Source organism: Schistocerca piceifrons, chromosome X (genome assembly GCF_021461385.2).
Source record: "Schistocerca piceifrons isolate TAMUIC-IGC-003096 chromosome X, iqSchPice1.1, whole genome shotgun sequence".
NCBI lineage: Eukaryota > Metazoa > Arthropoda > Insecta > Orthoptera > Acrididae > Schistocerca > Schistocerca piceifrons.
The window spans coordinates 536807053-536826665 of record NC_060149.1 but is presented as its reverse complement, the minus strand read 5'-3'; the positions used below and the strand labels follow the sequence as shown (position 1 = coordinate 536826665).

The window sequence follows — 19613 nt, the reverse complement described above, 5'->3', positions numbered from 1 at the left end:
GATTTCTGAACTGACTCAGAGAGTATATTACCTGGAAGTCTTCCTGGTGACAGTGTAACTCAATGTTGGCAACAATGTAGAATATGTTTGGCAATTCTATGACTGATGAGCTACTTTGTGGATGGCACATGATTATATTGCTAAATTCACTTGATTTTTCATGTAATTTAAATAATCTTTGTGAGTTTCCCTTTAGGATGTGAGATAAGATTAACAATTTATGGTTTTGAGTTCAGGAAAGTCTCCTATGTCTAACCTGAAACTAATGTCATCTCTCATATTCTGTATATCTCTGTTGTAGCAACCACTGGGACAAATACTGCATCTTTTTGCTCGCTCTGAGGCCTATGAAGAATAGCACTCACACATGGATCAGCAGTCAGTATTTTTGTTATGTGATGAAAAACGAACAGATTACACTATTAAATTATATAACTTAAATCTTGAGAGGTTGCCATCATATATCCAAATGTCTGAAATACCAAGAATGGTCTCAGAGATTTTTAGTCATTGTTGTTATCACAAGAAGAACAATATGTATTTAATATTAGTTAGCTGAAGAGAAATGAGTTCATTTCCTTCCATAGCAACTGAGTGCAGGACTTTACTTCACATAGTCATAGGAACTGTGTCAATATTAGCTTTTGACTTTTTTGCTTATTGATACATCAAGAAGTTTGACTTACTGTCTGCTTGGTTATGTACATACAGCCATGTGGCCTCAAATAATGGTTCTAAGGACTGTGTGAAAGGGGACTCATTATTAATTCATTTATTATCCATTTACCATAAAGAATATTTATAATTTGTAAAAATACAACTAATTTATTTAAAATGAAGAATGAAGACAACTTTTAAGGAGATGTCTTTTAAAATAAAAAAAAAAAACATATATAAATAAAAAAAGTTTAATGTGCCTTACAAATAAAAGCATCTTTAAAAGAAGTTTTATGATAAACAGAAATATTTATGTAATTTTAAGGAGAATGATGTCATTAATTAAGGAAAATATTAATATAACTGAGGTAACCAAGCCAATGAAGTCATTATCTGGTGAGCACATCGATGGGCTGTAGGGGTGCAATGGGGGCTAGAAAAAAAAGGAAGCACCAACATGGTTGTATGTAAGGTGTAGGATACATTGGCTTGTGGTGTCAGTCTCATTGATGGCCAGTTTTTTAGCCCCTTTGTTACAGTGCTACTAGCACCCACATAAAAACTCAATAATGAAATCTTAAGAAATCTTCTCCAGCTAAAATCTTAATGCTTCTTCCAGAACCTCATAGTTCAACAGCAAAAAACTGAAGGTGCTGTGCAGTTTATTGATAATGCCTCTTTCTGCTTCTGCCAAAATGATTTTTGGTGTGTATGAATATACAATTTTATTTCTGTAATGCCACATTGCCATACTATGTGAGTATGACACAGGACAGTAAGTAAGAATAGACCTTTTCAAAGCCAAAAGTGAGTAATATCTTACTAATTCATACCAATATAGGCTACTAATGATTTACTTAAATAGACTGTTGTCACAACGTAGTCATGGTAAGTTGTGTTTTATTCGTATTAGCACAGAACTTATTTTAACAGTAGTTTTTCTTTGCTGTACTAAACACAACAATAAACATCAGACAGAAATTGATCGCTTTCTCACATTGCCTAAAACAGTTTGAAGAATGCTGAGTTGTTGGCAACAGTTACCAGATATGATGGACACACAAATGGGAAGGATTTTTACTTCATATCACAGGAGCAAACCATTATGTTCAAACTACCCTTAGCTTGAGTAGGTGACATGTCTTTTGTTAGGCATTAATTTCTTCCTAAGATGTTAACATAAAGGCATCATAACTCATCATCACATTGCATAGGAATGCTCAATAAGTGAACTAATGACGTTCAAGCAAAATTGTAGTAATTATCACCATTTGATTTTTGTTGCCTTGAATTAGGTCATGTAGTACTCATGCATAAAACTTCTGAAACCTGTCTATTGAATGCAAATGTTGCACAAAGGTTAAACTGTTGCAGTTCAATAATAAGTCAGTAAATGTGACTTCCTGGATGTGGAAAAATCATTCATTTCATTCTCCTAACAAGAAAATCCTCATCTGTTGTGTTGTCTGCAGAAGCACTCACTCCGTACCCAGTACTGAGGTTTTGAGATGATTCTTCTGCCTTCAGCCCTCAATTAAACACAAAGCCAATAATATGTCACCAATTTTAGTCCTTTTTCCACTTGTGATTCTATTTTGCAATGCCTAAACAACATTCATTACTTCAAAATAAATGTAAAAACTTCAAATAAGAAAAAGATAATTGATAAATATATTCATAATGCCACAATGCTTCACCTGCTCAGATGGTGCCTGATGTTGATGACAGGTGGTGTGTGGCAGGAAGCTGCTGGCTGCTGTAGGATGGGTAATCTCTTGAGTGTGAACTGTTCTGATCTTGATGCACGGATTGTTTCGAGAAATTATTTCTGGATGTTTTTGCTATTATTTGTGGGTTAAAAGTGATGCAAATTATCTTTGAAGTTCCATCAGACAGATAGCCAAAATGCTGTTAAACAAATAAAGGATGTAGGGTATGTGGACTCGCAACTTTGTCTACATTGCTCAACATTTACCACTAGAGCACAAGGTGATACAGTACCATAACTACTTGAGAAGAAGGCAACAATTCTTCCAGACACTTCCATATCCTATGGTGTTGCTAAATTGTGCATATAGCCAAACTTATGTATCTGAGGGTTGACCCCTTTTATTGGTTGTCTCAAGCAAATGACTCTGCCTTAGTCTGACAGCCAGCCAGCAACCAGGTATTATGTCTAAGATTGTACATAACTACAACACATGGAGAAAGGAATGCTTTCTCAAAAATACAGATAAAAAAAGGCTGCAGACCGCAGCCCACATGTAATGGCTAATTTCCATATCTTAAAGAACAGTCTGAAGCACTTAGTAATTGAGAAGTGCTGCTATTCAATAAATTATTTCATATTGTAATGACCTGCTGTAAAACAAAGTATATTAAGTCTTTTATATAAAATTGTTCTTCTAACAGGAAACATAATTATTTATCCTCAATTTTTATTCCTTTTTACTGGCAAGAGAAGTACACCGTATATGTAAACTAAAGCTATGATGATGTCGAAAAGCGTGTATACGGCAAGTTTGCTGGTGCTATCATTTCATTTGTTATTGTTGTGTTAGAACATTTAAGACAATTATTATGTTCACAGGAGTGTTTTAAGTTTGAAATATACATTTTATTTTATTTCTCTAGGGGACACAGTTTTTCTGTCATCAGTTTCTGTCTTATTATAACTACTGTGTATCATGTTTCACTTTCTTCCTTGTGCTTTTATTTGAGGGTGGTGACTCATATCAAAAACATTGAAAATGTGTGTGTGTGTGTGTGTGTGTGTGTGTGTGTGTGTGTGTGTGTGTGTGTGTGTGTGTGTGTGTGTGTGCATGTGCACACATGTGTGTGTATGCATATGTCCATGCATGCATGAGCACACACATTTATTGTCATTCTGTGTTGAGTCCCTGTAATTTTAGTATCTTGCTCATACTGTGTACAGTTTTGGTGTTGTATACAATTATGTGTCATTTTAGCTTACTGTTTGGTGGTCCTCTGTCTATTTTGTCTCATGTGTGTGTGCATGCCTGTGTATGTGTGTGTGGTGGGGGGGGGGGGGGGTTGTATGTTTTTGGGAAGAGATGGGTGAAGACAGTAATGGGAGAGCAATGTAACTCATAGACATTCACCTATGTAACCACCTACATAATCTGTAAGTAAACATTAATATCTTTTCTGGAAATTTCTGAAATGGATGTAGAATCTCATACTATTCCAGATTTGGAAGGCGGACGTTTCTTCTTCAATGCAGTGCGAGAAGGTGACAGCATACTTTATGCAAGTGATGATGAGAATGAGTGTCATTTATGGGTCATGGCCATGTATAGAGCTACGGGGCAGTCACATAAGCCTACTCCTCCTATTACTCCTGCTGGAAAGAACTCTACCATATCAAAAATCCAAGGTGGTAGGTAGAAATTCATTGTAAGCAAATGCCACCCTACTTATTTTCAGTTTCCTAAAACATATTTATGCCTCTTTCATCTGCCATTTCAGATGCTGATCGTGCACGAAAGCATGGAATGGAAGAATTTATATCTGCTGACCCCTGCAAATTTGACCATGCATCATTGTTTAAAATGCTACAAACTCTCACACTTGACTACAGATTAAGTGATCCATATTGCTCACTGGTAAGGTGCAGTAGCTGCATTTGTGAGTTTTATGTAAAAAGATTAGAAACATTTTATTTATATTATAATGATAAATTTGTCATAGAGAGAGATGCAGAATTATCTGTAATCAGTGCTTGATATGTGATGGTATGCACCAGTATGCTGAACTGGTAGCTCTTCCAAATGGGGAAAAAAAAGACTGAACTGCAGATTTTGAGATGTAGTACTGTAGGATTTCTACCGAACTTCAAGTAAAATAAAACAAATCTTGTATTCACACATTTAAAATCCTCAAAAAAGCATAAAAATAACATTTTAAGAAGTCTAACAATGGAAAATCCAGGTTGGAATAGTGACAGTATTATGAAAACTCAACAGGTCATGGAGATGTTAAGTTTCAGATAGCTGCAACAAAAAGAACGCTAAACAAGTAAGTTTCTGGCCAAATGGCCTTGTTCTGGAGTAGACAACACACACACACACACACACACACACACACATTCGCAAGAAAGCAACTGACACACACATGACCACTGTCTTTGGCTGCCAAGACCAGACTGTGAGCTTGAGGTAAGGAGGTGGCTGAGATGGGGATGGTGAGTGATAGCAGGGTGGGGAAGGTAAAGTGCTGCTTGTGGGAGCATACAGGGAAGGGGTTGGGAGAGGTTATAGTAGCTAGGTGGAGTCAGGTGATCAGACAGATGGCAGAGGAAGGGGGCACTGTGGGAGTGGTGATGGAATAGAAGGACGTATAGTCGTAGAATAAGAACAGGGGATAGGTGGGTGAAGTACAGTGGCTAACAGAGAGTGAGGCCAGGGGACTAGAGAAATGTAGGATATATCACAAGGAGAATTCCCACCTCCGCAATTCAGAAAATATGGTGTTGGCAGGAGGGGTCCAGTTGCTACAGGCTACGTAGCAGTCACTGAAGTGACTACATTCCCTGCTATGGTTTTGACTACTTCTTGTCATGTCCTGGAATGAGGAATGTCTGACCTGTTATCCTTGCTGTCCCTCCCACAGTGGTATTCTGCCACCCACCAAACCTACCCAATATCCTCATCCATCCTTACTTCACCCCTGCTCCTAACCCCACACCTCATGGCTCACTTCCCTGCAATAGACCTAGATATCAGATCTGCCCCAACCTCCCACTACCACCTAATCCAGTCCAGTCACAAGTATCACCTATCTACTGAAAGGCAGGGCTATACTACAACCACTGTGCTGCATTCTATGTGGGCATGACAACCAACAAGCTGTTTGTCCACATGAATGGCCACTGAGATACTGTGCCCAAGAAACAATTGGACCACCCAGCTACTAAGCATTCTGCCCAACACAACTGTTTTACTTTAATGAATGCTTCACAACCTGTGCCATCTGAATCCTACTTAGCAACACTAGCTTCTCTGAATTGTACAGGTGGAAGCTCTCCCTGCTATAAATCCTATGTTCCCGTAATCCTCTAGCTTCAACCTTTCCCTGTTCCCACTCTAGCACTACATAGCATCCTATTCCACCAACACACCCACCATATTTTTACTGCTCTCTTTTACCTCTCCTTGCCTCCCTCCTACCCCCCCCCCCCCCCACCCCCCACCACCGCCACCACATCCTACCTACCTGCCATTCATCTAACCTCCCGACTGCACCTAGCTACCCTACCCTCTTCCCACAGGGTCCCTGTATGTTCCCACAAGCAGTGCTTTACTGTTCCCACCCCTACCCTGCTATCACTCCCCCTCCCCTCCCCAGGCTCCTCCTTACCCTCACCACATGGACTGCATCTCCCACAATCACTTGAGTCTGGTCTTGGCAGCCAGAGACAGTGATCATGTGTGTGTGAGTTGTTTTTGTGAGAATGTGTGTGTGTGTGTGTGTGTGTGTGTGTGTGTGTGTGTGTATTGTCCAATCAAGAACAAGACCTTTTGGCTGAAAGATTACTTATTTAGCAGCCTTTTTGTTGTGCCTGTCTGCAACTCAACATCTCCACTATATGGTGAGCAGCAATCTATTGTTTCCACAATACTGTTTTAAGAAATATTAGTTTTGAAAAACCTCTGGAAGGTTATCTATTAGTATAATTTTTTTTCATTTTTATTTATTTATTTTTGATTAGATGGCAATTGGGCCTAGCTTACTTACTAGTGTGACTATAAAAGACAAGTTTTACAAATTATCAGTTATGTCCTACCTTGCAGCTATTGTGCTATGTGATTAGTTGATTTAACTATGTCATTTTTTTCTTTATGAAACTTCAGATATTGGTGAGTTGGTACAAATGACCATGTTGTAGTGGACCTTAAGCAAAACAACAAAAATATGTTATGTTGTAGAATTGGATAATGAGAACACTGATACCTATTGCTTATTTACTTCATCTTCCTTAGCAAGGGCACCAATATGATAGGTTGTAGAAGAGGTGTGCTAGACCTGTGGGTCTGGAGTATTTTTAATATTTTGGAAGATGGTTAGTGACTTGTAAGTAGCTGTAAAAAATCAATTTCTTACTCTGCTGAAAAGCTGTGTAATACTGACTCTTAAATCATTGTTTTGTAAGAAAAACTCCTATTTTTTTCTTTCCTGAGAGCTAGGGTGGAGTGGGGTGTGCGTGGCGGCCCTTGTCCCAGGATCTGGGCACCCTTGTTCCTTAGATTTATGGTACCTTAAATTACCGTGGTCTAGGGGTAGCGTCTTTGTTTCATAATAAAAACGTCTTCGGTCCTGGGTTCGATCTCTGCCACTGCCTAAATTTTGATAAATAATCAGCATTGGCGGCCGAAGACTTCCGGCATAAGAAGTCAGCCTCATTCTGCCAACGGCCTTGTCAAAGAGGGCGGAGGAGCGGATAGAGGTTCAGGGCACTCTCTTGTCCTAGGGGTGGGAAATTGCCCCTAAAGGCGGAAGAAGCAGCAATGATCAACGACATGAGGATGCAGAAGGAAATGGAAACCACTGCATTAAAGACACGTAACATGTATCCACGGGACATGTGGCCTGTAATTGAAGAAGTGTCATGATGATCTCCCCATTGGCAAAAGATTCTGGAATAGTCCCCCATTCGGATCTCCGGAAGGGGACTGCCAAGGGGTAGGTTACCATAAGAAAAAGATTGAATAATCTACGAAAGGATAACGTTCTACGAGTCAGGGTGTGGAATGTCAGAAGTTTGAACATGGTAGGGAAACTAGAAAATCTGAAAAGGGAAATGCAAAGGCTCAATCTAGATATAGTAGGGGTCAGTGAAGTGAAGTGGGAGGAAGACAAGGATTTCTGGTCAGATGAGTATCGGGTAATATCAGCAGCAGCAGAAAAAGGTATAACAGGTGTAGGATTCGATATGAATAGGAAGGTAGGGCAGAGGGTGTATTACTGTGAACAGTTCAGTGACCGGGTTGTTCTAATCAGAATCGACAGCAGACCAACACTGACAACGATAGTTCAGGTATACATGCCGACGTCGCAAGCTGAAGATGAACAGATAGAGAAAGTGTATGAGGATATTGAAAGGGTAATGCAGTATGTAAAGGGGGATGAAAATCTAATAGTCATGGACGACTGGAATGCAGTTGTAGGGGAAGGAGTAGAAGTAAAGGTTACAGGAGAATATGGGCTTGGGACAAGGAATGAAAGAGGAGAAAGACTAATTGAGTTCTGTAACAAGTTTCAGCTAGTAATAGCAAATACCCTGTTCAAGAATCACAAGAGGAGGAGGTATACTTGGAAAAGGCCGGGAGATACGGGAAGATTTCAATTATATTACATCATGGTCAGACAGAGATTCCAAAATCAGATACTGGATTGTAAGGCATACCCAGGAGCAGATATAGACTCAGATCACAACACAGTAGTGATGAAGAGTAGGCTGAAGTTCAAGACATTAGTCAGGAAGAATCAATATGCAAAGAAGTGGGATACGGAAGTACTAAGGAATGATGAGATATGTTTGAAGTTCTCTAATGCTATAGATACAGCAATAAGGAATAGCGCAGTAGGCAGTACAGTTGAAGAGGAATGGACATCTCTAAAAAGGGCCATCACAGAAGTTGGGAAGGAAAACATAGGTACAAAGAAGGTAGCTGCGAAGAAACCATGGGTAACAGAAGAAATACTTCAGTTGATTGATGAAAGGAGGAAGTACAAACATGTTCCGGGAAAATCAGGAATACAGAAATACAAGTCGCTATGGAATAAAATAAATAGGAAGTGCAGGGAAGCTAAGATGAAATGGCTGCAGGAAAAATGTGAAGACATCGAAAAAGATATGATTGTCAGAAGGACAGACTCAGCATACAGGAAAGTCAAAACAACCTTTGGTGACATTAAAAGCAATGGTGGTAACATTAAGAGTGCAACAGGAATTCCACTGTTAAGTGCAGAGGAGAGAGCAGACAGGTGGAAAGAATACATTGAAAGCCTCTATGAGGGTGAAGATTTGTCTGATGTGATAGAAGAAGAAACAGGAGTCGATTTAGAAGAGATAGGGGCTCCAGTATTAGAATCGGAATTTAAAAGAGCTTTGGAGGACTTATGGTCAAATAAGGCAGAAGGGATAGATAACATTCCATCAGAATTTCTAAAATCATTGGGGGAAGTAGCAACAAAATGACTATTCATGTTGGTGTGTAGAATATATGAGTCTGGCAATATACCATTTGACTTTCGGAAAAGCATCATCCACACAATTCCGAAGACGGCAAGAGCTGACAAGTGCGAGAATTATTGCACAATCAGCTTAACAGCTCATGCATTGAAACTGCTTTCAAGAATAATATACAGATGAATGGAAAAGAAAATTGAGAATGCGCTAGGTGATGATCAGTTTGGCTTTAGGAAAAGTAAAGGGACGAGAGGGGCAATTCTGACGTTACGGCTAATAATGGAAGCAAGGCTAAAGAAAAATCAAGACACTTTCATAGGATTTGTCGACCTGGAAAAAGCGTTTGACAATATAAAATGGTGCAAGCTGTTCGAGATTCTGAAAAATGTAGGGGTAAGCTATAGGGAGAGACGGGTCATATACAATATGTACAACAACTGAGAGGGAATAATAAGAGTGGACGATCAAGAACGAAGTGCTCGTATTAAGAAGGGTGTAAGACAAGGCTGTAGCCTTTCGCCCCTACTCTTCAATCTGTACATCGAGGAAGCGATGATGGAAATAAAAGAAAGGTTCAGGAGTGGAATTGAAATACAAGGTGAAAGGATATCAATGATACGATTCGCTGATGACATTGCTATCCTGAGTGAAAGTGAAGAAGAATTAAATGATCTGCTGGGCAGAATGAACAGTCTAATGAGTACACAGTATGGTTTGAAAGTAAATCGGAGAAAGACGAAGGTAATGAGAAGTAGTAGAAATGAGAACAGCGAGAAACTTAACATCAGGATTGATGGTCATGAAGTCAAAGAAGCTAAGGAATTCTGCTACCTAGGCAGTAAAACAACCAATGACGGACGGAGCAAGGAGGACATCAAAAGCAGACTCGCTATGGCAAAAAAGGCATTTCTGGCCAAGAGAAGTCTAGTAATATCAAATACCGGCCTTAATTTGAGGAAGAAATTTCTGAGGATGTACGTCTGGAGTACAGCATTGTATGGTAGTGAAACGTGGACTGTGGGAAAACCAGAACAGAAGAGAATCAAAGCATTTGAGATGTGGTGCTATAGACGAATGTTGAAAATTAGGTGGACTGATAAGGTAAGGAATAAGGAGGTTCTATGCAGAATCGGAGAGGAAAGGAATATGTGGAAAACACTGATAAGGAGAAGGAACAGGATGATAGGACATCTGCTAAGACATGAGGGAATGACTTCCATGGTACTAGAGGGAGCTGTAGAGGGCAAAAACTGTAGAGGAAGACAGAGATTGGAATACGTCAAGCAAATAATTGAGGATGTAGGTTGCAAGTGCTACTCTGAGATGAAGAGGTTAGCACAGGAAAGGAATTCGTGGTAGGATGCATCAAACCAGTCAGTAGACTGAAAAAAAAAAAAAAAAAAAAAAAAAAAAAAAAAAAAAAATACAGTAATGAAGAATGTGTCAATAATTTACAATAAAACTACACTTTATTCTTCTTATTGGTTTGCACGTAAAATAATTTCATTTATAAACACGTCCGCCCCTGGTAGCTGAGTGGTAAGTGTGACAGACTGTCAATCCTAAGGGCCCAGGTTCGATTCCCGGCTGGGTTGGAGATTTTCTCCGCTCAGGGGCTGGGTGTTGTGTTGTCCTAATCATCATCATTTCATCACCATCAACGCGCAGGTTGCTGAAGTGGCGTCAAATCGAAAGACCTGCACCAGGCAAACGGTCTACCCGACGGGAGGCCCTAGCCACACGACATTTCATTTTCATTTATAAACACAAATAGTTGTTAACTATTAAATTCAAGTTAAACCTTTCACAAAGTGTGTCATCATATTTCACACTGATTATACATAGTTCAAAATTCCTATAGAAATAGTATCATTTTAAAGAATGTTCTCTCATAAAAAATCATACTTTTATTTTAACATCTACATTTATACTCAGTAAACCACCTTATGATGTGTTGCAGAGGGTATTTGGGGTTACTTCATAAGTAGCATCAGACAACTGTCTTACAACCTTATAATGTCCAAAGTAGCGCCTGAGGAGCTTCTCAGAGAGACCAACATTCTGAACAGGACTGAAGATCCAGACGAGGTCACCAGGCTGGTAGACAACAGGGGGGTGGCTTGCGTCATACCTTCAGCAATCTTTTTCTTGAGATTGCAGCATGCGGAGTTGAGCTAACTTCCAAGCTTCCTCAGCTCTGGTTAACACCTGGCCAATGTACTCGATGTCCACATCATCAGGATGTAATGGAAACAAGTGTCCATCACCTCATGCCCGTGCGCCAGGAAAAATGGCGTAAATCCTGTGGTGTCTTGTTTGGCGATGTTGTAGGCAAACGTCACGAAAGGTAGCACTTCATCGCAGTTGCTCTGCTCAACATTGGCGAACATTGACAGTATGTCAGCCAAGGTCTTATTAAGGTTTTCAGTAAGCCTTTTAGTTTGCAGATGGTAGGCGGTCATCATGTGATGAGTAATATTGCACCGACAGCTTATCTCTATCACAAGATTCGACTGAAAAACTTTCCCTCAGTTCATAATTAACAACCTCAGTCCATAATTAACAATACTGGGGCACTGTGTTTTGATACAATGTCTTCCATGATGAACTTGGCTACCTCAGATGCTTCAGCTGTTTTCTCGTCTTTTGTAATGGCATAGCGCGTCAGATAATTAGTGCAAACAATAATCCATCTATTGCCACTAGCAGACATTGGAAATCGTCCATAGAGGTCAATACCAACGCTATGGAAAGGCGTTTTGACTGGTGGAATTGGTATGAGTTGGCCATGTGGTTTCTGAGGAACTGCCTTTCTCCTCTGGCACTCTCGACAGTGCGACACATAGTGATGGACACTCCTAAATAAACCTGGCCAGAAAAATCTCTTGCGGTTTCTATTGTATATCTTAAGAAATCCTAAATGTCTGGCGTCAGGTGTGTCATCGAATTTCTGCAGAACATCTAAGCACATGTGTTTAGGAATCATTGGCAGCCATCTATTTCCAAACGGATCAAAGTTTTTCTTGAAAGTACACCATCAACTACCTTAAATTGTCCTTTCACATCCTGTGACTGATTTAAGGCAAGCATAATTTGAGATATCTTGGCGTCCTTCTTCTGCTCTGCAGAGAGATCCTGGAGTGCAGCGAGACACATTATCTTCTTCAAAGTCCTGCACAGGGTTTCTTGAGAGACAGTTGGCATCCTAGTGTTTTCTTCCACTTTAGTACACTATCTTAATGTCATACTCTTGTAGACATAGTGCCCACCTGGCGAGTCATCCTGTTGGATCCTTAAGACCTGTCAACCAACAAAGTGAATGATGGTGTGTGACAACTGTGCATGACCTTCCATAGAGATACTGTTGAAATTTGCACATGACCCAGATCACAGTAAGACATTCTCTTTCTGTAGTTGAGTAGTTATTGGCTTTTGTAAGTGTCCTAGAAGCATAAGCTATAACCTTCCCTTTTCCATCTAAAATTTGCACCAGAACAGCACTGATCCCATACCCACTGGCATCTGTGTGTAGTTCTGTAGGTGCTCTCTCATCATACAGACCAAGTACAGGGTCAGTCCTCAGGTTTTCACAGCACATTGAAAGAATCTTGTTGAGCACCGTGCCAGATAAATTTAGCATCAGCTTTTAACTATGCTTGGAGTGGCCTGTCTTTAATACAAAAGTCTTTGATAAAACAATGGTAATAAGAACATAATACAAGGAAGCTTCTCACATCTCTAATACATTTAGGAATAGGAAATTCCATTATAGATATCACCTTTTCTGGGTCTTGCCTCACACCTTTGTTTGACACAAGGTGTCCAAGTATTCTGGCTTCTTTTGCTCCGAAGAGATACTTTCTTGGATTAAGTTTCAGTCCACCTTGTTGGAGACACTTAGGAATGACTCTCAGTCTTTTTGTATGTTCATCAATTGTCTGTGAGAACACTATAATGTCATCTAAATAACAAAGACACATCGTCCACTTCAGGTGCGTTAGAAGATTATCCATCTTCCATTCAAAAGTGGCTGGTGCATTACAAAAACCAAATGGCATTACCTTAAACTCATACAGACCCTCTGGGGTGATAAATGCAGTTTTCTCAAGATCAGCTGCATCTACTTTGATTTGCCAGAATCCCAAATACATGCCCTTGGTTGAGAAAAATTTAGCACCTTTCAGACAATCTAACATATCATCAGTTTGTGGAAGAGGGTAAATGTCCTCTTTAGTTATCTTAGTAAGCTTCCTGTAATCAACACAAAAGTGCCAACTGCCATCCTTCTTCCTGACGAGAACCACTGGTGATGATCATGGGCTGTGCGAAGGCTGAATGATTTCATTCTTCTTCATTTTTTCTACCTTGCTGCGAATCATTCGATGTTCCGTTGCTGACACACGGTATGCTCCATGGCTTAGTGGTTGATGGTCTCCAGTGCTAATCTGGTGCTTCATCATCAGTTTGTCTAATGTACTCTTCACCTGTGGATTGAAGCATTCAGAGAACTCTTGAAGAATGGCAAGTGGCTTCTTCTGTTGTTCCTTAGTGAGATCTGGTGATAGTCAAGCTAGAAGATCTTGTCTCATAATGGTAGTGCTAATTTCGCCCACTGACTTGGCATGGGAGGTTTCTATGATGCTCAGCTGTTGTTCAGTTAATGGCTCAGCATTTGCTACACACATGCATCCAGCAAGGATCTGTAGTTCTCAGCGACAGTTAACTGTCCACAATTCACTGAATCTGTTCTTAAATGAGATGACAGAGGCTGGGTATTGGACCTTATGATAGCACACATTATCAACAACACAGTGGTTCCCATCAGGCCACAACAGAGCCACCGTTTACATGGTGAGAAACCTGAGTTCGAGCCATATTCAATAGATCACAATCTATAGGAGACTATCTATCACGCTCTTGTATTGTCTGCCATGAGAGATTGTTGACTGTTTCCTTAAGACTCTGCCACTGACTAACTCATCCTGTAATGAAACGTGCAACTTTTCATTAGATCTTGTCTACCTCCTCTATTAATGTAACATGGCAATGCTCCCAGACTGATCAGTAATACTCAAGATTTGGTCAAACAAGTGTTTTATAAGGCACATCATTCATAGATAAATTAAAGGAAAAGGACAGACTGCTACTCACCATAAACATGACATGTTGGCTTACAGATAGGCTCAACAAAAAGACTGTTACACACTTAGCTTTCAGCCAAACCATTCTTCAGAAAAGGAATTGTACACACATTCTCTCACACAAGCAAGCAAACCTCACAAATACATGACCACCATCTCTGCCATCTCAGACCTGGAACTTCTATTGTTTGCTGGATGGGTTAAATTTCTTTCAGGTTCTTCTCATCAATCTCAGAATGGAATCTGCCTTTAATAATACCTGTTAATATCTGTTTTATGTCCTTATTCCACTTTTGGTCACTCTGGACTGTAAGTAATTTATGGCAGTTACTGTGTTCAGCAATTTGTCATCAATGCTAAAATTATACAGTAGGAGATTTCTTCTATTGTATACTAATGAAGAGGTATTGAATAGAATTGGAGAGAAGAGAAATTTGTGGCACAACGTGACTAGAAGGAGGGATCGGTTGGTAGGCCATATTCTGAGGCATCAAGGGATCACCAATTTAGTATTTTAGGGCAGTGTGGAGGGTAAAAATCGTAGAGGGAGACCAAGAGATGAATACACCAAACAGATTCAGAAGGATGTAGGTTGCAGTAGGTACTGGGAGATGAAGAAGCTTGCACAGGATAGAGCAGCATGGAGAGCTGCATCAATCCAGTCTCTGGACTGAAGACCACAACAACAGCAACATGGGTGTGACATGTTTTGTAACTTGTGCGCACTCACAGGCCTTTCACAAATATAACAAAAAGCAAATGACCCAGTACAGAACATTCTAGGACTCCACAGATCATGCTACCCTAGCCCAATGACACTTTCTTCCCTTCTACATTGTTTAGAATTACCTTTCCTGTCTACCACTCATACATTGTTTAAGCCATATCCTTGCTTCTTCCATTAAGCTGTAAAGATATGCTTTCTTAAACAAAATCATGTGGTTCCCACAGTCCAAGTCCTTGGAATTTTTGGAAACAGTTCTAATAGGAGATAATATTTAAGGATTCTAGAGTTAATTGGAAACTCAGAAAATGACCTGTTTGTTTGAGGTATCTTTTTTTGAACAAACTGGCTTTTGTTCAGTAAATTTACTAAGATAGTTAACATTCTTGCAGAATGTAAGCATTTTTAGAATTTTTAATAGTGTTGTCAAGATGTAATTGTAATATTTTTCTTGTGTAGTTGTTGGAAGTTGTGTATCTGAGTTTGTTCGTGATAGTTTCTTGTTGAAAGAACTCAATGAAAATCCGACAGAAAACTGTGGAGTCTCGGTTTTTCATGGATCTAATCATCCACTCAGTTCCATTTACTGAAACACGAAATGTACACATCTATTCACGTTTCACCTGTGCAGTTATTTTCTGCATAAGCGTCATAGCTCTCTATTTGACTCCTTTTTAATCAGTATAATCAGCTGATTTTAATAAATGATCATTTACAACTTCTGCATCAATCTCCCTGTGATCTACAGTATTGTCATTATGGATTAATTCTATATTATTATTATGTCTACCTGTTTCTTTATCATGACTCTACAAATAGTTTTGATTTTATTGCTTGAGTACTGAGTTTAAAACTTGAGGTATGCACTACTAGCATTTTTAATAACTCCTTTTAGAATGATACAACAACGTTTGTGGTGTAGTCTTACCCGGGAATCAGTTGTGGTTTTGGCTGAGCCATACATAATTCTTCCTTTCTTACAGGACATTTTTATTTCTCCTGCAAGTCACTGCTGCCTACTGGTAATTTTCTGTTAGTAGTATTTTTTGTTCATTTAGGAAATCTTTCACTGATAGGGACATGGATTTATCAGGAAACGACTGAATTAATCCACAACATGTTTTGTTTGATATATTCTTTCCCAGTCCATAGATTACAAGTAGCTGCTAAAATGTGTGGACTTCCTTTGTTTATTAATCTCAAGTTTATAGATGCATTAACTATCTGGGTAATGGCACACAGTGTCATAGCAGTCCCTCATGATCTGACATGCCATTTAGCATTTTTTTTTTTTTTTAGTTTTGTATACCAAAACTATTATTTATTATACTACAGAATTCTTTACCACTCTAATTAGGTAATCAGCAACAGCTGTGAGGCAGATGAAGCTAATTACGTGTTTCATGTCTTTTGAACTTTATTGTATCTCAAGAAGTTGATAGTACCATTATTATGAAAAGGAAAGTTGCTGCTCACCATACAGTGGAGATGCTGAGTCGCAGATAGACACAACAAAAGGATAGTCACAAATAAAGCTTTTGACCATTATCGTCAACAAGAGATGACAGACACACACACAAAAACACACACACACACACACACACACACACACACACACACACACACACACACAGAGTCGCGTGCACGCAAACGCAGCTCACACACACAACTGTAGTCTCAGGCAAATGAAAGCACGCTGCAAGCAGCAGCACCAGTGCATGATGGGAGTGGTACCTGTGTGGGGGTAAGGAGGAGGCCGGGATGGGGAGGGGGAGGGATAGCATGTTGGTGGTGGTTTACAGTGAGCGGTGGGGTAGGGGGGATAGAAGCGGAAAAGGAGAGAAGTAAAAAGACTGAGTTAATGGAATGACGGCTGTGTAGTGCTGGAATGGGAACAGGGAAGCGGTTGGGTAGGTGAGGACATTGACTAATGAAGGTTGAGGCCAGGAGGGCAGTGGAAAGGTAGGATGTATTGCAGGGAAAGTTCCCACCTGTGCAACTCCAAAAAGCTGTTGTTGGTGGGAAGGATCCATACAGTGCAGGCTGTGGAGCAGTCACTGAAATGAAGGAAGTCATGTTTGTGAGCGTGATGAGCAACAGGATGGTCCACTTGTTTCTTGGTGTAGGTCTGTTACAGGAGTATGAGAAATGAGGTAAGGGTTGGGAGCGGGGATTGTGTAAGGATGGACGAGTGTATTGGTAGGTTCGGTGGATGGCAGAATATCACTGTGGGAGGGATGTGGAAGGATGCTGGGTAGGAAATTTCTCATTTCCGGGCACTACAAGAGATAGTTGAAATCCGGGAGGAGAATGTAATTCAGTTCCTCCAGTCCTGGGTGGTACTGAGTTACCACTGGAATGCTCCTCTGTCACCAGACAGTGGAACTTTGGGAGGTGGTGGGAGATTGTACAGACAAGACACATGAAATTTGTTTTCGTGTGAGGTTGGGAGGATAATAACAGTCTATGTAGGCTTGAGTAAGACCCTCAGTACGTTTTGAGAGGGACCACTTATCACTGCAGATGTGGTGGCCATGGGTGGCTATGCTGCATGTATGGAACTTCTTGGTATGGACCGGGTGGCAGCTGTCGAAGTGGAGGTATTGTTGGTGGTTAGTAGGTTTAATATGGATGGAGTTACTAATGTAGCCATCTTTGAGGTGGAGGTTAACATCTAGGAAGGTGTCTTCTTGGGTTGAGTAGAACCAGGTGAAGAAAATGGGGTAGAAGTTGTTGAAGTCTGGAGGAATGTGGATAGGGTGTCCTCACTCTCGATCCAGATAGCAATCGCACTAAGTCTCCAGAGTTCCTGCCCTTTACCCCACAGTGCCCTGCTCGTCACTATTGATGCCATCTCCATTTACATTAACATTCCTAATGCCAATGGCCTTACTGCTATTGAACACTACCTTTCCCAATGTGTCATGGATTCCAAACCAACAACCTCCTTGAAAGCATTACCTCAAACAAATCTGTTGTAGGGCTATGGGCACCCACATGGCACCATCCTATGCCAACCTATTGATGGGCCATCTAGAGGAATCCTTCCTAAAACCCAGAGACCGAAACCCCTCACCTGGTTCAGATTCATAGTTGACATCTTTGCTACATCTGGATCGAGGGTGAGAGCACCCTATCCACATTACTCCAGAAGCTCAACAACTTCTTCCCCCTTTGGTTCACCTGGTCCTACCCAACCCAACAAGCCATCATCCTAGATTTTGACCTCCACCTCAAAGATGGCTACATCAGTACTCCCTTCCATCAGCCTAGCCACCTGTGGTTGTTGTATCTGCAGTAATGAGCAGTCCCTCTTGAAATGTACTGAGGGTCTCATTGAAGCCTTCACAGACTGTAATTGTCCTCCCAACCTTGTACAAAAACAAATCTCCTGTGCCTTATCTTTCCAGTCTCCTACCACCTCCCAATGTCCCACTGTCTGGCCACACAGGAGCATTCCCCTTGTAATTCAGTATAACTCAGGACTGGAGCAACTGAATTACCCTTGCTGCCAGGGTTTTTACTATCTCTCATCACACCCAGGAATGAGAAATGTCATGCCCACCATCCATCCCCCCCTCCCCACAGTGGTATTCTGCCATCCACTGAATCTACACAATATACCTGTCCATCCTTACACAACCCCTGCTCCCAACCCTTACCTCATGCCTCATACCCCTGTACTAGACCTAGATGCAAGACCTGTCTCATACCTCCTCCAACCACTGCCTACTCCAGTTTGGTCACTAACATCACCTATCCCATCAAAGGCAGGGCTTGAATTGAATTGAATTGAATTTATTTGATACTGTAAGATTACATTGTGTACAGTAAATGTACATGTAATATAGGACATGTCAAAGTATTAACATTCTTTATCACTTATTTTTCTACACCTTTAGCTTACATTTTTACATCACTGATAATGAGTAAAAATATATACAAATTTAATGGCATAAGTATTCTGCAACACTGTAAAACTCTTTTTCAATGAGATAGTCTTTAAGTTTCTTTGGAAAGTCATTGTGAAGTACACTATCTTGCAGGTTTTTGGGCAGACTTCTTAGTAGTCTGATACCAGAGTACTGGGGTTCTTTTTCTAGCATTGCCAGTCGGTGGGGTATGCTCCGTACTTCATTCTTCCTTCTTGTATTGTGGGTGTGTACGCTAGCATTTGTAATCCAGTCCTCACTACCTTTTGTGATGTACATTATTGTTTTTTATATATACAACAATGAAAAAGTTAAGATACATAAATTCTTGAAACAGTTTCTGCACGCTTCAAAGGTCTTTCTTCTTAAAATGGTCCTAATTGCTTTTTTTTGTAATGTGAACACTCGTTTTGTCTCTTGTTTGTTTGAGTTTCTCCACACAGTCACTCCACACTGTAAGTATGGTTCGAAAAGTCCATGATACACTGTACACAGAAGTTTCTTGTCTGAATACTGTGATAGCTGCATCAGTAAGAATATGATAGAGCTCAGTTTCTTACAGACATTATTAATATGTTTTTTCCATTTCAGTTCATTATCCACAAGAATACCTAAGAATCTAGCAGATTTTACTTCTTCCAGCCTTGTTCCATCAACCGCTAAATCCATGGCTACAGCCTTTTCCTTGTTTTTAAACACTGCATACATAGTCTGTTTTAGATTTATAACCAGTTCATTTTCCAACAGCCATAGAGCTGTGACATTTGCAGATATGTATGCTCTTCTCTCAAGCTGTTCCATATTTTGGTCACTATTTAGTATTGTCATGTCATCAGCATACAATATTTTCTTTTCTTCCTCCTCAATACCTAAATCATTGACAAATACATTAAATAACAATGGCCCCATTACCGAACCCTGCGGCACTCCATATTTGATGAATTTGG

General features: G+C 40.2%; 1 protein-coding gene across 1 annotated transcript in view; it reads left to right on the top strand.

Annotated features, from left to right (window-relative positions):
* LOC124722506 (calcium-dependent secretion activator-like) overlaps positions 1-19613 on the top strand; it is a 798081-nt gene that overhangs the window by 257862 nt on the left and 520606 nt on the right. Inside the window, exons 8-9 of the mRNA XM_047247660.1 lie at positions 3869-4057; positions 4147-4283. Coding sequence (XP_047103616.1) covers positions 3869-4057; positions 4147-4283 — 326 coding nt within the window. The remainder of the gene's footprint in view (positions 1-3868; positions 4058-4146; positions 4284-19613) is intronic.